Source organism: Lissotriton helveticus, chromosome 10 (assembly GCF_964261635.1).
Source record: "Lissotriton helveticus chromosome 10, aLisHel1.1, whole genome shotgun sequence".
NCBI classification, from domain to species: Eukaryota; Metazoa; Chordata; class Amphibia; order Caudata; family Salamandridae; genus Lissotriton; species Lissotriton helveticus.
In genome coordinates this window covers 636,792,295-636,817,909 of record NC_136071.1, presented here as the reverse complement: position 1 = coordinate 636,817,909, position 25,615 = coordinate 636,792,295, and the positions used below count along the sequence as shown (strand labels likewise).

Sequence of the window (25,615 nt, the reverse complement as noted above, 5' to 3'; positions counted from 1 at the left end):
GGAGGGCTGGTTGCTGGGTAGCAAGGTTACTGATTACACAGGATTGTATAATCTGATGATGAGAGAACAAATTTTAAACAATTGTCAGAACCAGTTGTTGCACCAGCACCTTGTTGATTCAGATCTGACCTCTCCCCAAGAATTGGGAAAGAAGGCAGACAAATGGGTCAGAACAAGGATCAAGCAGAACCAGAACCAGAACCAGGGTGGTCAGAAGAAAGCAGACCAGAAGGGTAATACTAAGAGTGAACAAAATGACCAGAAGTCTTCACCAGGTCCCCAACAAACCAAAGAGGGTGGGGGTCAGGCTTCCCAGAAGAAGAAGACTCAAGAAGGCCAGTCAAAAAGGTGGTGCCAGTACTGTAAGAGTAAATCTCACTGGTTTAGTGAGTGCACCAAAAGAGGAGGGCAAACTCCTACCACTACAGCCCCTAAGGCAACTGCACCCCCTAGTCCAGTCAGTAGTGGTAGTGCACCTCCCAAGGCATTAGTTGGGTTAACCTTGGGAACTGAGGGGTCTGACAACTTAGTTGGCACACTCACTCAGGCTGTCCTTGTCTGTACAGGGGATATGGATATATCCCCTGACACAAGTCCCAATACTTTGGGCAAATACAGGCAGACACCTTTGATTAATGGCACGATGGCCCAGGCCTATAGGGACACTTGTGCCAGTGTCACCATGGTGACACCTAACTTTGTGGACCCTGGACAGATCATGCCAGGTACAGATTTCCTGGTGACCAATGCCAGCAACGTCACTACCAGTCATAGTATGGCGATTGTGGCTTTCTCCTGGGGTGGGGTGAAGGGTCAAAAGAAAGTTGTAGTCAGTTCAGACCTCCCAGTTGATTGTTTGTTGGGCAATGATTTGGAGTCATCCCTATGGTCAGAAGTGGAGCAGAGGACTCACATGGAAATGTTAGGCGTGCCAGCACATGTGCTTGCTGTGACTAGGTCACAGGCCAGAAGATGCCCCACTGAACAGGTGCTGGATCCTGGAACTATGGACCAGACACCTTCCAAGAAGAGCAGTAGGGTTAAGGCTCTGCCTTCCCCCTTGCCCCAGGTTGAGGATCAAGTCTCTGAGGAGGCTGATCTGAGAGAGCTGAGGGAAACTGAGCCTAAAGAGCTTGAACTTGATCAAGTTGAGTTTCTGGGCTCAGGGGGACCCTCCAGAGAAGACCTGGGGAAGGCACAGTTAGACTGCTCTTCCCTTGAACCCCTCAGACAGCAGGCTGCTGCTGAGGCTGCAGGGAATGCCACAGGTGCCCACAGGGTATACTGGGAAGATGGACTCCTGTACTCTGAGTCAAGAGACCCCAAGCCTGGTGCAACCAGGAGGCTGGTCATCCCCTTGTCTCTGAGAGGTTTCCTTCTCACCTTCGCCCATGAGATTCCCCTTGCAGGTCACTTAGGCCAGACAAAGACTTGGGACAGGCTTGTCTCACACTTTCACTGGCCCCACATGAATGAGAATACCAAGGAGTTTTGTCGCTCCTGTGTCACTTGCCAAGCCAGTGGTAAGTCAGGTGGCACCACAAAGGCCCCCCTCATACCACTACCTGTGGTGGGGGTCCCCTTTGAAAGAGTGGGGATTGACATTGTTGGTCCAATGGAACCCCAGCCAGCATCGGGGCACAAGTTTATACTGGTGGTGGTGGACCATGCCACCAGGTATCCTGAAGCTATTCCCCTGAGGACCACCACAGCTCCTGTGGTGGCAAGGGCCCTAGTTGGAGTATTCTCCAGAGTGGGCTTTCCGAAGGAGGTCGTTTCTGACAGAGGTGCAAACTTCATGTCAGGATATCTGACTGCAATGTGGATGAGTGTGGTGTGAACTACAAGTTCACCACACCCTACCACCCACAATGCAATGGGCTTGTTGAGAGATTCAACAGGACCCTCAAAGGGATGATTCATGGACTACCTGAAACTCTTAGGAGAAGATGGGATGTCCTGATCCCCTGCCTCTTGTTTGCTTACAGAGAGGTCCCACAGAAGGGGGTTGGCTACAGCCCCTTTGAGCTTCTGTATGGGCATCCTGTAAGAGGACCCCTGTGTTTGGTGAAGGAAGGATGGGAGAGACCTCTCAAAAAGCCTGCAACCAACATAGTGGACTATGTACTTGGTCTCCGCTCCAGGATGGCTGAATACATGGAAAAGGCATCTAAAAACCTTGAGGCCAGCCAAGAACTCCAAAAAGCTTGGCATGACCAAAAGGCTGTTCTGACTGTGTACAAGCCAGGACAGAAGGTGTGGGTGCTGGAGCCAGTGGCCCCAGCAGCACTCAAAGACAAATGGTCTGGGCCCCACACCATCATTGAGCAAAAGGGAGAGGTCACCTACTTGGTGGACCTTGGAACTCCCAGGAGCCCCCTCAGGGTGCTCCATATAAACAGGCTCAAGGCATATGTCGACAGGAAGGACATGAGTTTGCTCATGGCCACAGATGAGGGACAGGAGGAAGAGAGTGACCCTCTCCCAGACCTGCTCACTCAGAATCCTGATGATGGATCAGTAGATGGTGTTGTCTTTTGTAGCAGCCTCTCTGAACATCAGCAACAGGATTGTAGACAAGTTCTGCAATCCTTTAGACATATGTTCTCTCTGACACCCAGCCAAACTGATTGGTGTACCCATGATGTTGACACTGGAGACAGTCTGCCTGTCAAGAGTAAAATCTACAGACAGCCTGATCATGTTAGAGACTGCATCAAAACAGAAGTGCAGAAAATGTTGGAGCTGGGAGTCATTGAGCCCTCAGATAGCCCTTGGGCTAGCCCAGTAGTTCTAGTGCCAAAGCCTCACACCCAGGGTGGTAAGAAAGAGATGAGGTTTTGCGTAGACTACAGAGGCCTCAATGCAGTCACTAAGACTGATGCCCACCCAATACCAAGAGCAGATTAACTTATAGATAGATTGGCTTCTGCCAACTACTTAAGTACATTTGATCTGACAGCTGGGTATTGGCAAATCAGGTTAGCTGAGGAGGCCAAACCCAAGACAGCATTTTCTACCCCTGGTGGGCATTATCAACTTGTGGTAATGCCCTTTGGTTTGAAAAATGCCCCTGCCACCTTCCAAAGGTTGGTGAATCAAGTCCTCACTGGGCTGGATGACTTCTGTGCAGCTTATCTTGACGATATTGCTGTCTTTAGCTCCACCTGGGAGGATCACCTGGTCCACCTGAGGAAAGTGTTAGAGGCCCTGCAAAAGGCAGGCCTCACTATCAAGGCCACTAAGTGCCAGATAGGGCAGACACAGGTTGTATACCTGGGCCACCTTGTAGGTGGAGGCCAGGTTCAGCCATTGGAGAGTAAAATACAGGCCATCAAGGACTGGGCTCCTCCAATCACCCAGGCTCTGGTTCGAGCTTTCTTGGGCCTGACTGGTTATTACAGGAAGTTTGTCAGAAATTATGGGTCCATAGTGACCCCTCTTAATGACCTGACAAGCAAGAAGATGCCAAAAAAAGTTCAGTGGACAGCAAGCTGTCAGAAAGCATTCAATGACCTAAAGCAGGCCATGTGCACAGCACCTATTCTTAAGAGTCCAGATTACTCCAAGCCATTCATTGTCCAAACAGATGCTTCTGAGTTGGGTGTGGGAGCTGTTCTGTCTCAGCTGAATTTTGATGGTAATGACCAGCCTATTGCTTTTATTAGCAGGAGGCTGACCCCCAGAGAGAAAAATTGGTCAGCTATTGAGAGGGAGGCCTTTGCTGTGGTTTGGGCCCTGAAGAAGCTGAGGGCCTACTTGTTTGGCACTCACTTCACCATTCAGACCGACCATAAGCCCCTCTTGTGGCTAAATCAGATGAAGGGTGAAAACCCCAAACTGCTTAGGTGGTCCATTTCCCTACAGGGGATGGATTTTACAGTGGAGCATAGACCTGGTACTGATCACAGCAATGCTGATGGGCTCTCCAGGTATTTCCACTTAGAGCAAGAAGACTCACCTGGTCAAGGTTAGTTTATTGTCCCAAAGTTCGGGGGGGGGGGGTCATGTAGGAGAGTAGGGTCTGCAATCCTATGATCACCCAGATTTTTGCTTTTTGCTTCACTGGTTTACGACTTTCCCTGGCTGTGGGCCTGCTAATCAGACCCACAGCCTAGCTGTTCTCTCTATCCAAATTGTACTCAGGTACTGAATTGGCACTGGGCCTTCTCTGAGTCCCTGTACCCAGGGCTGAGGTGCACCCAGAAGTCTCCCAGGGGCTGCAGCATGTATTATGCCACCCCTGGGCTGACTAACCAAACAGACACAACTGGCTGCTTGACAGCTGGGGCAAGGTGGTGTAATCACCCCTTGCTTTAGATATAGTATTCCTATATCTAACCCTAAATGGACACACAGATCTCCTATCAGTCACTCCTATGGCAGGCCTTGACAATCCTGAAGGCAGAGTGCTTGGAATCGTGTGAGATGGTGCTTTGGCATGAGCTGAGCCTGTCTGCGGCTTTCGGGATCTATCCCTTAGCCGTTTCCATGATATCGCATACCATATACTCTTAAGTGCATTATAATCCTCGCGGTTATATGCCAACTCTGGTATCGCTTTATCAAAACATGTCGAGTAAGGTGTCATACGAATTGGAATACTAACCCCTCGCCAATTCTGGCGACGGGGTTAGCATTCCACCCTTCTAGAGGGACACGACATGTATGTAACCTATAACCCTGGTTAAAGTCAGACAGAGCCTTAGCATCCACAAAATGGATGCTGCCACCGAGACACAAGTCTGCCCTCCTGCTGCTGGGAGTCCTCCCAGAGCAGGAGGCAAGGACAAAGGGTTTCCTGCCAGGGGCGGTGCCAGCACCGTCCCAGACAGGGTTTTGTGTATTAGAGGTAGGCAGGGCTTTAGCGGAAGGTGACTGATAGGAGATCTGTGTGTCCATTTAGGGTTAGATATAGGAATACTATATCTAAAGCAAGGGGTGATTACACCACCTTGCCCCAGCTGTCAAGCAGCCAGTTGTGTCTGTTTGGTTAGTCAGCCCAGGGGTGGCATAATACATGCTGCAGCCCCTGTGAGACTTCTGGGTGCACCTCAGCCCTGGGTACAGGGACTCAGAGAGGGCCCAGTGCCAATTCAGTACCTGAGTACAATTTGGATAGAGAGAACAGCTAGGCTGTGGGTCTGATTAGCAGGCCCACAGCCAGGGAAAGTCGTAAACCAGTGAAGCAAAAAGCAAAAATCTGGGTGATCATAGGATTGCAGACCCTACTCTCCTACAATGATGGTGTCCTGCATACACCTAGTCCCCAATATATGGCTCCACATGAGACCATTCCAGGAATGGTTGCAACAACAATGGTCACAAGCTACAGGTAGTTGGGAAGATCTAGTGGTTGTAACGCACGCAGTGCAGGAGGAGATGGCCTGGTGGAACAAGAACATAACAAAGGGGAAGCCTCTGACACCACGAAACCCAACAGTGACCATCACCACAGAAGCATCCCAGAAGGTATGGGGAGCACACATAAACCAACTCAAGGTGCGGGGCCTGTGGACCCCAACAGATCGATCAAACTCATCAACTATCTGGAACTGAAGACTGTGTTCCTCGCACTAAAAGCCTTTCAGGAACAACTGTATGGTCAGCGAACATCTGGCCATAGTTCCTAAATTCAAGAAGTCGCGCACCGGTGGCCGCCGCTTCTCGGTCAATGCCTCCTTAAAATGGAACGCTCTCCCTCGCAATCTGCGTCTTGAACCCTGTCTCCCCCTCTTCCGTAAAAAACTTAAAACCTTCCTTTTCCCCAAATAGTTCCCCCGGTCTCCCTTCTCCTGGATCTCACAACTCTATAGCGCGGGGATGCCCTCGGGTCACCAGGCGCTCTATAAAATATAAAATAAATAAATAAAGCGTGCTGATACAAACCCACAACACCACATCTGAAAGAGACACGTTAGTGATAGATTCCTTACCTTAGAATATCCCCAGGCGTCAGACTGGATCCAGAATTTTTTGCTTAGCAGTACCCTTGCGCGTCGGTAGGCGTTGTCTGCGGCTCAGCGTCCGTTGCCGGCGTCGTGGGCTCTGTGATGTCATCGTCGGAGTACTTAGACGCCGCCTCCGCGTGCTGACGTCAGTTCTTCTTTTTTCCGCGCCAGCAGCACAGATCCGGAAAAAGTGGTACCTTAGTCTTTTTTGACTAAACTTTTTTGATCTCTTTTGATCATTCTTTTTCGAGTCTTCGACTCCGAAAAGGTGCCGGTAGGGATGCCAGGTTTTAAACCCTGTGAAGACTGCGACGGACTGATGTCGGTCACCGACCCTCACCGTCGCTGTCTCCACTGTCTCGGCGTCGACCACGACGACAAGACCTGTTCCGACTGCCGGGCCCTGACTTCGAAAGCTAGGCGGGAGCGGTCCCGCAAGCGACTCGAGCTCCGCAGTCGGCCCCGCGCCAGGAGAAGTCCCAGTCCGGACAGAGGTCGAGGGACCGGTCGCGGGAGCGGAGCCATCGGAGCTCCGGGAGTCGACATCACTCCTCTGGGTCAAAGTCGTCAGGTAAGCATAAGAACTCGAAGAGACGTCATCGCTCTTCCGACTCCCCCCCGACGCTCGTATGACGCGGCTGGGGGTTCTGGTGGCACCGCCCACGCGGCTCCGTCTGAGTCGCAGGCGTCGCGTCCGGCCCCATACCGTCCGGTCCCTGGGCAGCGCGCGACGCAGAAGGAGATCGAGCGGTTCCTCATGGCCATGAGGTCCCTCTTCTCCGAGCGGACCCGTCTGGGGGCCCTAGCGGGTCGGGTGCTTCGGCGCCGCCGGCGACTTCGATCCCAGTGCCGCAGGCCCCCACTGGATCCGGTTTCGTATCCGGGTCGTCGCTGGTGGACCTCACGACCTCCCCAGCGCCGACCCCTCAGGTGTCACACCCGGCGCCGTCTTCGGGCGGCGCCGTCCCCGATGCCTCCCTCGATCCGGCGCCGGAATGGCGCCGCTGGGCACCGCTTCAGATGCCGTTCGGAGAGTTTAACTTTCATGAGCCGGCCCCATCATTTGACACCCCTGAGTACCAGTAGATGGGTGATGAGGAGGATTGGGAGGGGTCTGAGGACCCTCTGACACGGGAGTGTCAGTCCCAGGAGGACTGGACAGGTGGACTTGGGGATGCCAGTGGTCTGGACACTTCACCAGACACTGGCTTTGTCTCCTCCCCCCTACCGTGGCTACGGAGGAGGGGGCTACCTACAGTGTGGTGCTGACGCGGGCGGCCAGGGCCTTGGGCCTTGAACTCCCCGTCGCGGCCGTGAGGACTAACCTCCTCACTGAGGTCCTTAAACCGCAGTCAAGCTCGGCTGAGCCTCTGCTGCCGTTTGAGGCCTTGACTGACGTTCTTTTGGGCATTTGGTCCAGGCTCGCTACAGGTTCGCCTGTAGATAGGAACGTGGCCAGACGCCACCGCCCGGCCCCGGGCAACCCTTGTTTCCTGTCCACCCCCCCCCCACCCCTGAGAGCCTGGTGATCCAGGTCTCCAATTCCCAGACCGCCTGACAGGGAATCCAAGAGGTACGAGCAATACGGCAAGAAGGTATTCTCATCCCTGAGTCTGGGACTGCGGTCTTCCAACACCGCATGCCTCTTGGGCCTCTACACCCACTCTCTGTGGGACACGGTCGCGGATGTGCTGCCAGAATGCCCGTTGGAGGTACGGGCTAAACTCGGCCAAGCGCTTGTGGAATGCCGAGATGCGGCACGTTACTCTGTCCGGTGTGGATTGGACACCACCGACTCTCTGGGCAGAGCGATGGCAACGACGGTGGCGATTCGTCGCCATGCCTGGTTGAGGTCCGCCAACTTTTCGGCCGATGTCCAGAATACACTCATGGACATGCCAAGACCAGAATACATAATTCAGCCAGTTGCTAGCCAGTTGCTGCTAAAAAATGATCCACACCCCCGGCCTCCAACCACGTTATGTATGGCCCCCAAATATCCACTGGACGGGAATGGGTGGGCATCTGTTCCCAGTGTTGTCAGTTGATCCTTGAAATAAGTTACCGAGTACAACCAGCCATTAATCGCAGTCAGTCTTGCTCTTTTCCAGTGTACCGCCACTTGCCGCTTGGCCAATAATCGAAGCATTGACACCAACTTACGAGTTGAACTCGGTATCTCTCGGAAATAACCCAACAGTATAACTAGCGGTGTAAGCGTTATCTGTGCATTTGTAATGTCACTAATGTGACTGGCCACCTCTCTCCAAAATCGGGCTATCAGACTACTGGACCAAGCCAGGTGTATGTATGTAGCTCCCTGATATCCACATCGCCAGCATCTCGTGTCCGCCGAAATGCCCATGCGATGCAGCTGTACAGGCGTGCGGTACACTCTATGTAAAAAGTTGTAATGTATTAACTGAAGCCTGTAATTCGGCGATAGGCACTCTAGCTGAGAGCAGCAATATATCCACTGCTGTTCCGTGATTTGTGTATCAATGTCATTTTCCCAGTCTGCCCTCGAGGTGTATGATGCTATGGGGATGTCTTTTGCGTATCATTGTATATACGAGTGATTAGTTTCTTGCGAGAGGGATTAGACAGTATATTCTCCAGCGCTGGGAGAGTCTGCGGTTCCCGGGGGTAGTCAGCGTATCGCGCCCTGCAGGCTGCCCTAATCTGATAAAATAATAATGCGTCTGATGCCGTAGGAGTCTGCTCTTTACACATATCTTGTAGTGTCAAGAATGTGGCATCTGGAAATAGATCCCTGCCCTCCACCAGACCGTGCGCTTCTGCCCGCCGAGTAGTGGCCTTATCTACAAGCGGAGTCAATAGTGGGTTTCCTCCCAATGGCATGGACAGAGCGTACAATTCTTTATTCCTGCTCGTTTCGCTATGCTACGCCAGGCCCATCTTGTCATTTCTACCGTATCAATTTCTTGCAGTGGTCGCTTATAGGTCTGGTACACTGTCGCATTCAATGGGATTGGTGCGGCTCTATCTATTTCTATCGCTACATGCGGTTGGAACGGTGTTGGGTGCTGCCAGAAGTGCAGAAACTGCGCCTGTGCGCTGTACGCGTATATTTCAAAATCGGGGGCCGCTAGTCCCCCCTGTGCAAAAGGCAGCGTCAACAAGTTCCAGGCAACACGCGGCTATCTGCTTGCCCACACCAACTCAAGCACAGCTGTCTTGAGTCGTCGGAAAAAATGTACATTAAGCGGCATTGGTATGTTAACAAATAAATATAACAATTTAGGAAGCAGGACCATCTTTGTGATTGCTATGCGTCCTAGCAGTGAAAGGGGAAGTTTTTTCCATCTTTGAACTTTAGTGTCAATCCAGTCTAAAACTCTCCCATAGTTAGCCAGCCACAAGTCTTGCGTGGATCTACTAATAATTATTCCTAGATATCGCGTCTCCGACTCCACCCATGTTAAGGGATACTCTGTTGTGAAAGGGTCTGTCTCATCTGTGAGTGCTAATATCGTAGATTTGGTCCAGGTAATTTGGATCCCAGTGAGACCCCCGTATCTAATCAATTCTCTCATTATAACGTCAGTTATACTTGGGATTAACCATATAAATAATCATGTCATCTGTGTACATGGAGATTAAGAGACCCCTGGATGTAAATCCTATGCTTCTGTGCGTGTGGTGCTGGCGAAGCCTTGCCGCCAGTGGCTTAGTCGCAATGGCAAAAAGCAAAGGCGACAGAGGGCATCCCTGTTTTGTTCCGCGGGTAATATCAAAAGGGTCCGACACCTGTCCGTGGACACGCACCCACGCCACCGGATTGGTGTACAAGATTTGAATCTGTTGAAGAAAAGCCGGGCTAAGACCCATGCGAGCCTACAACTTGAATAGAAATTTCAATTCCAGTGTATCAAAGGCCTTTGTTGCGTCTAAGAACGCCGCCACTGCCTGCACATGAGGAGCTAGGTAATGCAAGACTCCAAACAATGTGTACAGTTTGTGTGACGTTGACCTCCCTGGTATGAAACCTGACTTGTGCGGAAGTGCTATTTGTGGGAGCATTGGTTGCAACCTATTCGCCAGAAGCTTTGCATAGATCTTGGCGTCTAGGTTGATTAGTGATAAGTGCCTGTAGGATCCAGGAGAGGTAGGATCTTTGTCTGGTTTTAGTAGAGTTATGATCAGTGCTTCTCTCAGGGTAGGGGGTAGCTCGCCTGTGTCCATTGCTTCCTGGAATACCTGCAATAAGCGAGGGGCCACTATGTCAGAATATTCCTTGTAGAAAGCAGCGGTTAGGCCATCCGCCCCAGGGTCTTTGCCAAACGGCATACTGCTAATTACCTGCCTTACATCCTCAACTGTGATGGGCATGTTCATATATACACGGGCCCCATCGTTGAACCACGCTAGTGCCACCGTGTCTAAGTAATCTGTGATGTCTGTCTCCGACGGGCACGTGTTGGATGTGTATAAGTGCAGATAATAAATGGACATGGTAGCCAAGATGTCTTGTGGTGTCCTAGCCACCTCTCCATCATCTGACTGCAATTCCGTTATGTAGTCAGCACACCTAGGTGGACGCAGAAGACCGGCCAGCTTCAATCCGGCCCTATCACCTTCTCCATAACGCGGGCCTGCGCATATTTATGTAAATAGTTTGTTTCTCTTTCGGCCTCCTCTTGAAATTCTGTCAGTTTTTACCTAATTTTCACTGTAGTGGCCGGGGATGGGCTAGTCTGAAAGTCTCGCTTCAGGTCTCTAATATCTTTCTCCAGTCTTTCTAGCGTGTGCCTGATATCCCTTAATACTCCAATTTTTAACGCTATGCAATGCCCTCTAGTAACAACTTTAAAAGCTTCCCAGAGCGTCCCAGGTGAGTCTACTGAACCTTTATTTAGTGTAAAGTATTCTATCTTTTCTCGCAAACTTTTTCTAAAGACCTGATCTAACAATGCATTTGACGGGACCCGCCAGAAAAAGGGCTGTATATACAGCTCCGGGATACGCAGTGTCCGTGCGTGATCCGACAAGGTACGAGGGTTATGTTATATCAGTCACCCAAGTGTGAATGTCTTTCGATACTAGCCAGAAGTCTATTCTCGACCACGAGCTCCTGTGGTGTGTGACGCATGTTCCCTCCCTGACTGTAGGATGCAGTGCCCTCCATGAGTCTACCAAATGAAGGTCTTGTATAATGTCGGTTAATGTGCGTGCGGCTCGAAGGTAAGGGTCACAAGTCACTCCCTCCCTGTCTAATGTGTGGGATAAAGCTACATTAAAGTCCCCACCCCAAAGGATTGCCATCGGTCTCAACGCCAGTATCTGTTGATTGAGTGTTCGAAAGAATTCCGGGTTGTCCGTGTTTGGGCCATATACATTAACTATCAATGTAGGAGTGTCGTACAGCGTGCCCTGTAGTATAACAAATCTACCTTCACGATCCACTATGGTCTGTGTTTTCCACTGTAGCCCTCTACGTATAAAAATGGCTACTCCTCTGGAGTACGTTGAAATACCTGACACCAGTATCTCACCCCATCTGTTATTTCTGAGAGTGCAAGCCGCCGTTGTGGGTAGGTGTTTCTTTTAGAAGGCAGATATCCACCCCATGCCTTAGTAGATAGGCCTCGACCAATCTCACCTTCCTGTGGTCGTTAAGACCCCTTACGTTCCAGGACATGCATTTTAGTGAATTTATCCTAGAATGTTGTGAATGAGTACCCAAGTTTCAGTCTGTTGCGCCGTGTCCACAAATCCATCCATCGGTACCATGGGGACCCGTGGTCCCACCTACAATGTTCATACACACCAGTGGTAGATATATCAATACAGTATGAGGCAGAACAATCACGAAGAAGAAAAACAATACCCCCCTCCCCAACCTCCCACACCAACCCCCAATCAGGTTGTGATGCATCCTCCCATTTCCCTCCTAACTGTAAACAAAAGTTCCACAGTAGTGAACTCGCGGGAGTCATCCCAGTGGGGAACATGGGTCAGCCGGCCAGACACCCCTGCTCTTGTGGCAGGGTGGCCGGGAGTACGGCGCCCACCTCCAGACTCCCAAATGAACATCTGCATAAATGTATCAATGTTCTACCGTCTACTTCAAGAATTAATCTTCAGATACACAGTTCCAGCAGTCCTTAACAACCACAAGCCAATCCACCTCCCAGTGACAGCCCGAGTAAGGCTTACTTCCATTATACAGTACTTATCTGCGCTCACGGATATCTGGCTGCCCCCGGTCAGTCGTTGTCACTGAGATTGGTGTCGGCGCTCCGGTTCTCGGTCCCTCCCTGCCTTTTGTGGTCTTTGGCCAGTTGTTTGGCGTACGTGAGCGCTGTCGCGTCCGTGAAGAAAGTAGGTTTCCCGGACCCTTGCACCCTTAGCTTGGCCGGGTATATCAAGGAGTATTTGGCGCCGATCTGCTGAAAAATTTTCTTGGCAGGAATGAGTTCTCTAGCTTGGACCTGGAGCGTAAAGTCCGGATACAGTGCTAAGTGGTTTCCGTCATATTGAATGCCACCTCTTTCCCTTGCAAGGCGCAATATGGTGTCTGTCCCAACGTGTGATGCGCTCTTTCGACAAGAAACATGGCCGACAATTGCTGCCCAAACAGGTCCGACATCATTTTTTCTATATACTTCTCCATATTGGGGATGTTAGTAGTTTCCACAATTCCGGTGATGCGTATGTTGTTGCGTCGCGACCTCTCTTCCAAATCCTCGTTCTTCAGCTGTATAGCGTGGAGGATCCCGTCCATGCGCCCTAGTTTCTTGTCCATCTCCGTCTGCCCTTCCTCCGTTTCAGTTACTCTGGTTTCACGGACGCTCACTCTGCCTTTCTGCTTGTCCATTCTACGCGTTATCTCGTCCATTCTTGTGGCAAGGGTGTCCATCTTGGCGTCTATGGCTTGTAGACTGGATTTCAAATCCTTAAACATTTTGCTTATATCAGGTGGCGGCTGAGACGCTGCGGTATCCTCCGATTGGCTCTGTGAGCCAGTGTCCTTTTCAGGACCCTTTGCTGTCTTCTTCACAAAGTTCAGCCGTGGCTGCCTAGAGTCTGGCTTCCCCATCTTTAGCGACGCTCACTATCCGACCCGCAGAAGGCGCACGTGTTACTACTGCGTCCTTTGAAGCTGCGACTATTCTATACCGCAGGCGTGTTATTATGTCGTGACACTTATCCATTGCACTTCGCCAGACCAGGCATATACACCCCTACCCCACTGTTTCTCTATACGCAGCCTGTGCCCCAGCAGTCTCGTAGGCTTCTACCACTCCTGCGTAGGCTATGCGCCTTCTCGATTTTTTTTTTTTGCTGTTGATCTTGCAGTGCCAAGTCTCAGTCACTCACCACACCACTGGTGTACGTCCCGCTGTAGCTGGGTAGTTCTCAGGGAGTTAGCTTTGGTCCGTGTCCATATCATCACGGTGATGCATGCGCGGCCCGGTGCAATGCACGCCCCGCGTCTCACTGAGAGAGTCGTCCTGTGGGTGTCTTCCAACTCGCCCTCCGATAGCTGGTCCAAGCGAATGGGCCTCCTCTCCCCCTAACTATCCTGCACCTATGTGGGGGGACAAGTTATGTATGAATCCAGCACATAGCCAATTTCCAGCTTTGATGCAGTTAGCTGACGCGATGGGTGCTATGCACTGCAAATAGCCCGTCTGCAGTGTTTATTGAAATGGCGGCTCAGTGTCTCTTGAAGCCTCAATTGGGCCCCAACGTCCTGCAGGGCTGTGACAGCTCTGTCCCTGCTTAACAGCGTTTGACTCATTCAGCACCGGACCCCACTTATCTCTTTCCGCGCCCAACAGCACCTGTTCCTCTGTATAAGTAGTCAGCCTCACTTTCCTCCGCTCTTCAGACACCGGCTACTCCCATTTCCCGCATCAGGTCTGTGCGCGGTGTCCGACGGGCTCTGGGTATACTTCTGGCAGCTCTCACTATCTTGTCTGGACGTCCGGGCACCTTCTACCACATGTGCGGGTCATCCAGCCGCAGCCGACCGGACTTGTCCCACTCCTGCCGCGTCCGCGAGGAGGCGCCCGGGTGACACCAGAAATCGAGGCCCCGGCGCAGCTCGGAGGTCCAGGCCGCAGGCTCCGGTGAGATTCGGATCTTCCTTTCGCGGGTCGTTTTCGGCCGCTTGGCACCACCGTAGACAGTTACACACTTCTGGGGTCAGGAAGTATTGCCCGTGTGGTGGATTAGTTACGGATTAATTCCGCTCTAAAGTGCGGCCATTCCGCTTCACAGCCAAGCCACGCCCCGAAATTCATTTACTTTAAGGGAAAAGTTGAAAAAACATTGCCAAAGGATTCACAAACACAAAAACAAGAAAAAAGAATCCGAAGATGGCGCCCAAAGGTGGGAGCTTCCGCAGGAAGCGTGCCGACGTCACAGGAAGGACACCAAAAGGTGGGACGTCGACGCACACCTAGGCTACGGAAAAAAAAAGAGAAAAGACTATGATTCCGGACCCAATCACTAGACCGCGGAATAATGCATAGCATAGTGAATCCAGAAAGATCTTCATGCTGCTAAACTACACCTACAGGTAAGAAAATATTCGTTACAGGTAAGTAACTCATTTTCTTCCTTAAAAGACTTTAAATACACATTGGGGCCATTGGTAGAGTACTTATCGCAGGGACTCCCTTTGTTTGCTTGCAGGCACTCCACCTTTTCCAATTTTAACTCACAGGGAAAACTAAGACCTAGAGAGAAAGTGACCTTTTAAGAGGAACACCCCTGTCCACCATATGTCCTGAAGACCGTCTACCAAGCTACAATGGCATGGATGATAGTGCAGTACACCCATAAACTTTGGGTTGGGGGGGGGGGTTAGGGATGGATGGGTATTGGGGATAATGTTTCAATTCAAATTTACAATTTTTATGTTGGAAAAGCACCTTGAAAAGTGCTACAATGTTTATTTTGTTAATACTTTTTCTGGAGTCCCACAGGCTCCCTAAACCAGAGGCAACTGACTTGATTTAGATTTACTGGACTGGAATACAGGGAGGGGTCGTAATTAATTATTTTTTGTAACACTTGCAAATTTCTAATAGAAACAAGATTGGCAAAAAAGTAGCTAGCAAATAAACCAAAACTCTTGTAGTTTGCACTATAGGTGATTTGGGTTTCATGCTCAACATTCAAACTTATTAATGTTTTTGTATGATGTAGGAAAGGTATCCTTTGTAAGGGATATACTTTTACCATTTTCAGGTGGTTTTACAGTTCTCTAGCATTTGTTCAGTTGTATTAAGGTAATTGTGTGAAGGGGATAGAGTAGTTTCACTGAGGGAACAATCTAAATATTCTAAAGAATTTCGTTTCACAATATATTGTATTATATATATATATTTAAATCTTTTGATTTTTCCAGATAGTGATTATCGAGCACAAATCCATCATCTGTCCTGGTTACAATGCAGTACTGCACATTCACACCTGTATTGAAGAAGTTGAAATTATAGTAAGTCAACCTATATTAACTGGATTGCTGCATACCTTCATGTGCTTATATCAGTGTGGACATCACATAAGGAGTATTATTTTTCCATTTGCATTTTCCACTGTTCATATCTTTTATAGGCTTATGTTTTTTTAATCAACTGCTATACTTTGCCTCCAGGTATAAAGCACTAGCATTCCATGGATGTTTATCTTAGAATTAGGGCAAAAGCATGTCATTAACCTTCACACAACGGTGAAGATTATTTTAAATAAAATGGTGTACATAATTAAGCAGAGCTCAGTCTGCCTTTACTGATAGACCCCTGTCCTGTAGCCCATGTAATGAATCCTACCTTTTGGGAGCATGCAGCATTAATGTGTGTTTAATATGGGCTATAAAAGTACAATGCAAACAATCGTACTAAATCAACATGTAAAGTCAGTGTGATGTTGAAAGTTCCTCTGCTTACCATGTGTGGTGACTTCTTGCCATTGCTCTTACTAGGTCCTTCTCCTTTTAATCTTCACGAGGGTTCATTAATTAGCATACCAAATGAGAACAATTGAGTGGTACATTCTGTAACTAAGTCTGCACCGTTAAGGCCAAACCAAGATTCCTTGGAAAAGAAAATACCTGAGCATGGTGGCTTTAGTTATCTGTCTCGGAGCTGCACCTGCCAGGTCTGAGCAGGGCTTAAAAATAATAATGCTGCTCATTATTTGTCACTCTAGCACAGGGTACTCCTTACCTTTTCCATGTTTCCCCTACTTAAACATAGCCTGTTTCTGTTTACTGAAATGACTTCAGACTATCAGGAAGGTAACACTGACGTGCTTTGGAGCTTCTAGAGACCTGGTGAACCACATCACATAGCAGTTATAATGTGCTTGTGAAGAGAGCTTCAGCACTGAAGTGTCCTTTCTAACACTTTTAGGAACCATAGATTCTAATAAGAAGCAAAATGAACAACTACATTGAGCAGGCAGAAGTGACCCTCAGTCATCAGGAAGGGACTGCACTAAAGCCTTTACATAAATCAAATTGAGTTAATAAACTGGTACTTTACATTTTATGAGGCAAATTAGGAGTTAAATATTAAACTGTTAAAAAAAAATCAGGAAGCAGTTTAACTTTGACTTGGGTGACTAAGTTTCCTTCACTGCGGGATATGCTGGAAGTTTGAGATTTCCACACAGCTTATTGTTACCATAATGCAACCGGCCGAATTTCAATCTAAATAATAAATAATGTGCATTAGTAGTTGTGTAACACTTCAGCTGCACTTTTGTAGTTATCAAGCGCTATAAATAACGAATTTCCCTATGTCTAAGAACCAGTTCATGTTACTCGTTTTATTGAATGCTAAATGAAAAGCAGAGCCTGTTAGAGACCTGATGTACAGAGACATTTTGTGATTGCAAATCACAGGATTTATAGCCTCAAAATTAATCCTGGACGGAGTTCGCAGAATTTGACTAACCGAACTGCAAAAAAACTCAGTCGCACTACGCAGAGTATAGTAGAAAAATGCTGTTTGCGGTGATTGCACAGTGCCGGATGCTTGTCCGCACTGTGCAATAATTGCGAACAGCACCATGCACAGCGCAAGCTTACCTTTTCTGCCGCTCGAGCAGCTTTCTCAACGAGAACGGGCAGTTTGTCAACGCGAGCATATGCGACCACTCGCAATGAGAAACCTGTTCCCCCGCGTTGAGATCTCGCTGGGAGGTTTATTTTCCACACTCTCGCTCACCTACTTTATGTTGGCGATCACAAATGAGGAAAAATATCTCCAGGAGGTGAATTTTCCTTGCTCAGGCTTGCCAACTTGATGTTGGGCAACTCAAGCGAGGAAAAAAGCTCATCTCCGCTGCACGATGCAAAGTTTTTTGGAACTCAGTGAGCTCTGCATAACGCAGGGTGTGGGGGACTCCACAAGCGGAGTTCACCTCCCAAGGTTACTCAAAATTGGATTTTTCTATGAATGAAACCCATCTTCGAGGCATATGAGCTGCAGATTGCACACTGTGCATAGATCGCCACCTAGTGTTGGGCCCAGATGTTGGCAGTTTGTTTTTGTCCTGAAAAGTTCTTTGGGAGTCACGTGATGGGTGACTCCTCCTCTGGGCCATACTGCGCATGGACATCGGCTCCATCCTCAGATTGTTTTTTTTTTTCCACTATCGGGCTCGGATGTGTTTCCTGTGCTCCGGTTTAGAACCGAATTTCCTTCGGCATGCAATCCTCACCCAGTTCGACGGTATTGTTTCGATCGCGCTCCACATTGAGCCGATTTTTCACCACTTCGCAGTCTTAGATTCCAGTTCGACGAAGGCCTTCGGGCCTACCTAGGCCTTACTCTCCGGCTCATGGAAAGGACGCTATTCAAGAAATTTATCCTATTAAGCGTGGACTGTTCCCATGAGGCACAGGGTCAGACTGATTTGCATATGGCCATGTCTGAACTGGGGTGGCAGAGTGGGCTAAAGAACGGTGATGGATTAAACCCAGATCTGTTTACTGGGTGTGAGTGTTTGATTGGTTCGGATGCTCCGTCCATCACCACCCCCTTTTTTACCGCTTTGTTCGCCATAAGTTGGCAGGGTATGCTCAGACGTGAGTCCCTTGCTCACTTTGCCACTGGATTCAAGCAAGCCTGGCTGAAGACGGCTGAAATGCCAGAAACCGGTCCTAGGAAGCTTGGTTCCGGTCCAGGGAAGGCATGGCTTGGCAGTTCGGGCTGGACTGTTCCCATGTGGCAAAGGGTCAGACTAATTTGCATATGGCCATTTCTGAACTGGGGTGGCAGTGGGCTAAAGAACTGTGATGGATTAAACCCAGATCTGTTGACTGGGTGTGAGTGTTTGATTGGTTCGGATGCTCCGTCCATCACCACCCCCTTTTGTACCTCGTATTAAGCCTTCAGGCAGCTCGGGCTCGAGTCAGCCTATTCCCGGTGTCAATCCCATACGGATATCGAAAAAGAAGCGACTTTTCTCAATCACGCCGACCACTGCTCCGATACCTAAGCACTCGGCGCCGAAGACTGGCAATTGCTTATCGATGCCGAAACCGCACTCTGAGCCGAGCAAAGAAACACCTAAAGGTCCCGACTCTCAAGCTTCGGAGCCGAAAAAACACCCGGAACTGAAAAAACACGTTCCGGTAAAAGACATTTCAAAAGGTCATACTTCTAAGCCAAAAGACCAGCTACCGAGTCGGTGCCGAAGAAACCTCCGGATCCGAAAACTTCGACGCCGAAGGATCTGCCAGACATAGAAGAGTTTTTTACACCAGATTCTACTCAAAAGACTCTTATAAAGTATCCTAAGACTGGAAAACTAGCTCTTAGCTCCAAGAAGAGACCACTAGAGGCGCCTGCATCTCCTCCCCCAAAGAAGACATTGCAACCTCTCCATTAAGGGTCCTTTTCCACCACCTCCCCATACTGTTCCTCCTCCTACATTTCCTCCACCTCATCATTCGCCTACACCTCATCATTCGCCTACACCATCCACTAACCCAGATGATGATGTAGATACAGACTCTGATGAAACAGGTGGGGGTGCACATGACCCATCAGGGACCAATAGTCCCCCTCAGTCACCTAACCCATGGGATGATTATAACACCCCTGATGTGCCTTACGTCCCCCAAGACGATGTATATCCTTCCAGGCCTTACCCACCATAGGATACTATAGGTTTTAACCTACTAGTCCAAAGAGCTGCCCAGTACCATGGGGTTGACTTGCACACCGATACTGTGGAGGAAGATTTCCTATTGGACACTTTTGATAACACACATAGGTCCACTGCCATTTTACCAATGCTTAAAGGGGTCATTAAGCATGCAACAGAGGTATTTAAAGATCCTGTCAGGGCTCGGGTCCTCAACCCTCGCATTGAAAAAAAAAATACAAAGCTGCCCCTACAGACCCAGTTTACATTAGAGGTCCAGCACCATTAGATTCTTTAGTAGTATGCAATGCAACGCTGCTCCCAGCTCCCTGCTGATCGGTATCGTAGCGCCTGGCTGCCTTAATATTTCCTGCTAGACCACACTGCTGACGCAATTAACAGTGCTTAGCTGCGCATTTAAATTGTATTCGAAGCGCTATACTGCGAGAGCACGCTTTGTATGCCATTGCGCTGTGCAGTGCTGCCTCTGCCTAGTTAAACGCATTGTGCCTGATTGTGCCGGCGCCATTAGCTAATTGTGAGCGTTTTTGATTATTTGTGCCCCAATCCTCGATCGCTTTTGCCATCCATTTTGTTGTTTGTTTTCCTGCCTCCCTGGCTCTCGACCCCGCCCCCCAGCTGCTCCTCCCTCGCCCCTCCCCCTCCACCATCCACATATGACAGATGCTTTTGCGCGCAGCGTTTACGCGCAGCGACGGCGCGCATGTGGCGCAAAAGGTAAGCCCGTCTGCGCCCGTCCGCGCCTGGACCGCGCCCAGCGCCAGACCCCCTGGTCCCCGCACCACTCATCCCTCCCGCATCACATACGACGCCTCCACCCTCTTAGCACTTAACCCCGGCCGACTCCCTAACTGCGCCCAAGCAGCACCAGGACACACCCATGGACCCGTCAGCTGCCTCTCCTGCAAATTCACCTGCGTCAAGACCCACACCAAACCAACAAACACCAAACAGAGATCCAGCCCCAACCACCTTAAATGCATCCTTCTCAACACCCGCTCGGTTCACAAACACGCCATCGACCTTTGGGATCTAATCGACACCACCGATCCAGACATCGCCTTCCTTACAGAAACCTGGATGAACGCCTCTTCAGCTCCAGACATCTCCATAGCCATCCCGGAAGGCTACAAGATCATCCGTAAGGACCGCCCCATCCAAACAGGAGGAGGCATCGCCATCGTCCACAAGAACACCATCCGCGTCTCAACCAGCTCAGATGACAACCTCACTATCGCCGAACACCTTCACTTCCAGATCCACACCGACCCCAAGACCACACTCAGAGGCACCCTCCTCTACAGGCCACCAGGACCCCGTACAAAATTCAGCGAAGACATCACCGACTTCATCACCCCACACGCACTCCCCTCGGAAGAATACATTCTACTGGGAAACCTCAATTTCCATCTGGAAAAGAGCAACGACAATAACACCACCACCCTTCTGGACAATCTCGCCAATCTCGGACTCAAACAACTTGTTAACACCCCCACACACTACGCAGGACACACACTCGACCCTATCTTCACTGCCAGCAAGCATATCTCCTTCACTCATAACACACCCCTCCACTGGACGGACCACAGTTGCATCCACTTCACCTACAATAAGACCACGATCCACAACCTCCCTCAACCAACTCTGCGAAGAAATTGGAACAAAATCACTATCGACCAAATATCCACATTGCTTCTTCAAAAACCCCCTGCCTATTCAACTAACCCTAATCAAGCCGCCATCAACCTCACACAATGGTTAACCCAAACAGCCGACAAACTAGCACCCCTGAAAAAACATCAAATCAAGCAAGGAAGCAAGAACGCCCCCTGGTTCAACGACGACCTTAAGAAATCCAAGAAGATCTGTCGTTCCCTTAAGAAAACTTGGAAAAAAGACCCAAACACTACCTCCCAAGCCGCCTTCAAAAACGCCACCCGCAAACACCACCAACTCATCCGAACAGCCAAGAAATCAGCACTCAAAGACCGACTAGACAACAACGCCCATAACAGCAAGGAACTTTTCAACATCATCAAAGAATTCACCAACCCCACCGCCAGCTCAAACGACATCACCCCCTCTCAAGTCCTCTGTGACTCCCTTGCCTCATTCTTCCATGACAAAATCGCCGACATTCATAACAGCTTTGACAACCAACACGTAAACCAGTCCACCCCACTCACCTCCGAACATGTACCTCCTCCAAACAACGTTCTAGACTGGAACCCAATCACCACAGAAGACACCATTCGCCTGATGAACTCCATCCACTCAGGATCCCCCACAGACCCATGCCCCCATCACATCTTCAACAAAGCAGACTCCATTATCGCACCCCATCTCCGAGACGTCATCAACTGCTCCCTCAACTCTGCCACATTCCCAGAAAGCTGGAAACACGCCGAACTCAGCGCCCTTCTGAAGAAACCCACAGCTGACCCCACTGAACTCAAAAACTACCGCCCCATCTCCTCCTCCCATTCCCTGCCAAAGTCATTGAGAAAGCCATCAACAATCAGCTCGCCGCCTTCCTCGAAACAAACAAATCACTTGATTCCTCACAGTCCGGCTTCCGAGCCAAACACAGCACCGAGACCGCCCTCATCGCAGCAACAGACGACATTCGAACACTACTGGACAACGGAGACACAGTCGCCCTCATCCTCCTTGACCTCTCCGCAGCCTTCGACACAGTCTGCCATAGCACCCTGATGCAACGCCTCAGAAACATCGGAATTCAAGGAAAAGCATTGGACTGGATCATCTCGTTCCTCGCTGGAAGAACTCGGAGAGTCCGACTCCCCCCTTTCAAGTCAGAGGCCACCGAAGTCATCTGCGGCGTCCCGCAAGGATCATCACTCAGCCCCACCCTCTTCAACGTCTACATGAGCCCCCTCGCAACCATCGCACGTCAACACAACCTCAACATCATCTCCTACGCTGATGACACTCAGCTGATCCTCTCACTCACCAAAGACCCAACCACCGCCAAAACAAAACTACATGAAGGGATGAAAGAAGTAGCCGAGTGGATGCAGCATAGCCGTCTGAAACTGAACTCTGACAAAACGGAAGTCCTCATCTTAGGTGCATCCCCTTCCACCTGGGACGACTCTTGGTGGCCAACGGCCCTAGGAAAAGCCCCCTTACCGACGGACCACGCACGGAACCTGGGCACCATCCTGGACTCCTCACTCTCGATGACCAGACAAGTCAACGCCGTCTCATCATCATGCTTCAACATCCTCCGCATGCTCAAAAAACATTTCGCTGGATCCCCACCGAAACAAGAAAAACGGTCACCCACGCAGTGGTTACAAGCCGTCTTGACTACGGAAACACCCTTTACGCCGGTACCACCGCAAAACTGCAGAAAAAACTCCAACACATCCAAAATGCCTCAGCCAGACTCATACTAGACATCCCTCGCAAAGACCATATCTCTGGTCACCTAAAAGACCTGCACTGGCTCCCCGTCAACAAAAGGATAACGTTCCGTCTCCTCACCCACGCACACAAAGCCTTATACGAACTTGGACCTGATTGTCTCAACACGCGCCTTTCCTTTTACACCCCCACCCGCCAGCTGCGCTCGTCCAACCAAGCCCTCGCCGCTGTTCCGCGCATCCACAAAGCCACCATGGGGGGAAGGTCCTTCTCCTACCTAGCGGCCAAAACCTGGAATTCCCTTCCCATCCACCTCCGCCTTACTCAAAACCACCTAGCCTTCAGAAAACAGCTTAAAACATGGATATTCGATAAGTAAACCTCCCCCTCCCCCTTCCTCAAGCGCCTTGAGACCCTCTGGGTATGTAGTGCGCTATATAAATTCTGACTTGACTTGACTTGACATCAGGTGAGGCCTCACCACCAGATAAGGAATCTAAACTCCTTGATGCCTCTGGTAAGCGCACGGCGTCACAGGCAGCTAACATATGACGCATGCCAATACTCAAGCGTTGTTGGCAAGATTCGACAGGGCCCATTATGATGGACTAGAGTCCATAATGCAGCATCTACCAGACAAGTATAAAAATAGGGCCAATTAACTCATACAAAAAGGTAAAAATATTACTAATACTTAAATTTGTTGTGCCCTAGATGCTGCAGACACTGCCTCAAGGGCAATTAATGCCAGTACCCTTTTGCGTAGACATGCATGGCTACGTATTTCAGGTTTTAAACCGGAGGTACAAAATTCCATCCTCAGCCATTTTATGAAAAAAATTTATTTGGCCCTAATGTCGATGTGTGTTTAGAGAAAATGGAAAGACAGACACAGCGAAATCTATGGCAGCCTTGCAGCTGCAAGCTCCCAGACGTTCTTTTCGTCGCTCATCATGTAGAGGCAATGCAAGAGGCTACTCCTCCGAAAGCCCTTTCACTTTTTACAAGACATCTAGCCAATCCACATTCACTAGGGGCTACCAGAGAGGGGGTTACAGGGGTAATAACAACAAAGGCAGAGGCAAAACCAACAACTCCTGCTCTGCCTCCACCCCTACCCAATGACTTTCCTCCGCTACCCCTCCACATTCCACTCCTGTGGGGGGAAGACTACAACAATTCCTTCCTGCCTGGATCAACATCACATCAGACAGGTGGGTGCGACAAATTATTCAGTCAGGTTACTGTCTAGAACTAACATCTACCCCCCCAAACATACCACCCAAACAGTGCCCAATGTCACAAGAACATCTATTGCTGTTAAAGCAAGAAGTAGTATCTTTACTAGAAAAAAGTGCAATAGAACCAGTTCCTCTGCACCAACAAAACAAGGGGGTTTACTCCCTATACTTTCTTATCCCAAAGAAGGATGGCTCTCTAAGGCCTATTCTGGACCTCAGACCGCTAAACATATACATCCAGTCAGACCATTTTCACATGGTCACACTCCAACAAGTCCTTCCTCTCCTATTACAAAACTACTTCCTTACTACTCTAGATCTCAAGGACGCATACTTCCACATTACCATTAACAAAGCTCACAGGAAGTATCTCAGATTTGTAATAGACGGGCAGCACTATCAATTCAAAGTACTCCCATTTGGAGTCACAGCAACAAGAGTATTTATAAAGTGCCTAGCAGTAGTGGCAGCACATTTACGAAGACACCACATTCACGTCTTCCCATACCTCGACGACTGGCTCATAAAAGCCATCTCATACAACCAGTGTGTAGAACACACCCATGCCACAATCCAACTACTCCACAACTTGGGGTTCACAATAAACCACACCAAGTCTCATCTGCAACCATCCAAAATACAACAGTACCTCGGTGCCACAATAAACACCTCAACAGCGCTTGCTTATCCCACACCAATAAGGATAGCCAGCATGCAAACTCTTTTCACAAAGTTTCAGCCACAACACTCCCTTCCAGCACGAGTGTTTATGCAGCTTATAGGGATGATGGCCTCTTGCATTTTCATAGTGCCCCATGCAAGACTTCAAATGCGTCCTCTCCAAGAGTGCTTATCACGTCAATGGAACCAGGCTCAAGGTCAATTAACAGACCTAGTGTTGGTAGACGGCCGGACTCCTCGCTCTCTGCAGTGGTGGAACACCAAAAACCTTACCAAGGGACAACCGTTCCTAGAGCCAGTTCCTCAAATAATCTTGACAGCGGACGCATCGCTCTCCGGCTGGAGGGCCCACCTACTGCAACACTCCACGCAAGGCAAGTGGACACCGCAACAAAAGTTACTCCACATCAATCATCTGGAGTTACTAGCTGTATTCCTAGCACTGAAAGCTTTTCAACATCAAGTATCAAACAAAGCTGTGTTAGTTTGCACGGACAACATGACAGCCATGTATTACATACAGAAACCGGGAGAAACACACTACCTGCAACTCTCTCAGCTAGCACAGAACATATGGCTGTGGGCTACACCTCAAAACATATTCCTCTTAGCCCAGCATGTCCCAGGAGTTCAAAATACCATAGCAGACCTGTTCAGTCGTCAAACACAATAGATCTACGAGTGGGAACTTCATCCGAAAGTTCTTTAACCATTCTTTCAGATGTGAGGACAACCTCAGATAGACCTCTTTGCCACCCACGAAAACGCCAAATGCCTAAGCTTCGCCGCCAGATATCCACACCCACTGTCCAAAGGATATGTGATATGATCAACTGGTCAAACAAATTTGCATACGCTTTCCCACCTCGACCACTCATGCCACTAGTAGTACGCAAACTACAGCAGCATTCTCTGACCCTCATCCTAGTTGCTCCAACGTGGGCCAGACAGCCGTGGTACACCACACTGCTACAACTGTCTGTAGTGCCACGCCAAAAACTATACCTGTCTCCACGCCTTTTAACACAGAACCGTGGAGAGATCAGGCAACCATGCGATCTGGCTCCTGAAATCCTGGAATTTGGATATTTTCACCTTCTTCCAGACTGCATGAATGTTACAAAAGAAGCTAGACGCCCAACCACTAGAACATGCTATGCAGCTAAGTGGAAACGTTTTGTAGTATATTGTCAC

At 49.5% G+C, this 25,615-nt stretch overlaps 1 protein-coding gene across 2 annotated transcripts in view; it reads left to right on the top strand.

Moving 5' to 3' along the window:
- GSPT1 (G1 to S phase transition 1) overlaps positions 1 to 25,615 on the top strand; it is a 548,341-nt gene that overhangs the window by 412,928 nt on the left and 109,798 nt on the right. For both annotated transcript variants that reach the window (XM_078663168.1, XM_078663169.1), the window contains exon 13: positions 15,337 to 15,426. In XM_078663168.1, coding sequence (XP_078519294.1) covers positions 15,337 to 15,426 — 90 coding nt within the window. The remainder of the gene's footprint in view (positions 1 to 15,336; positions 15,427 to 25,615) is intronic.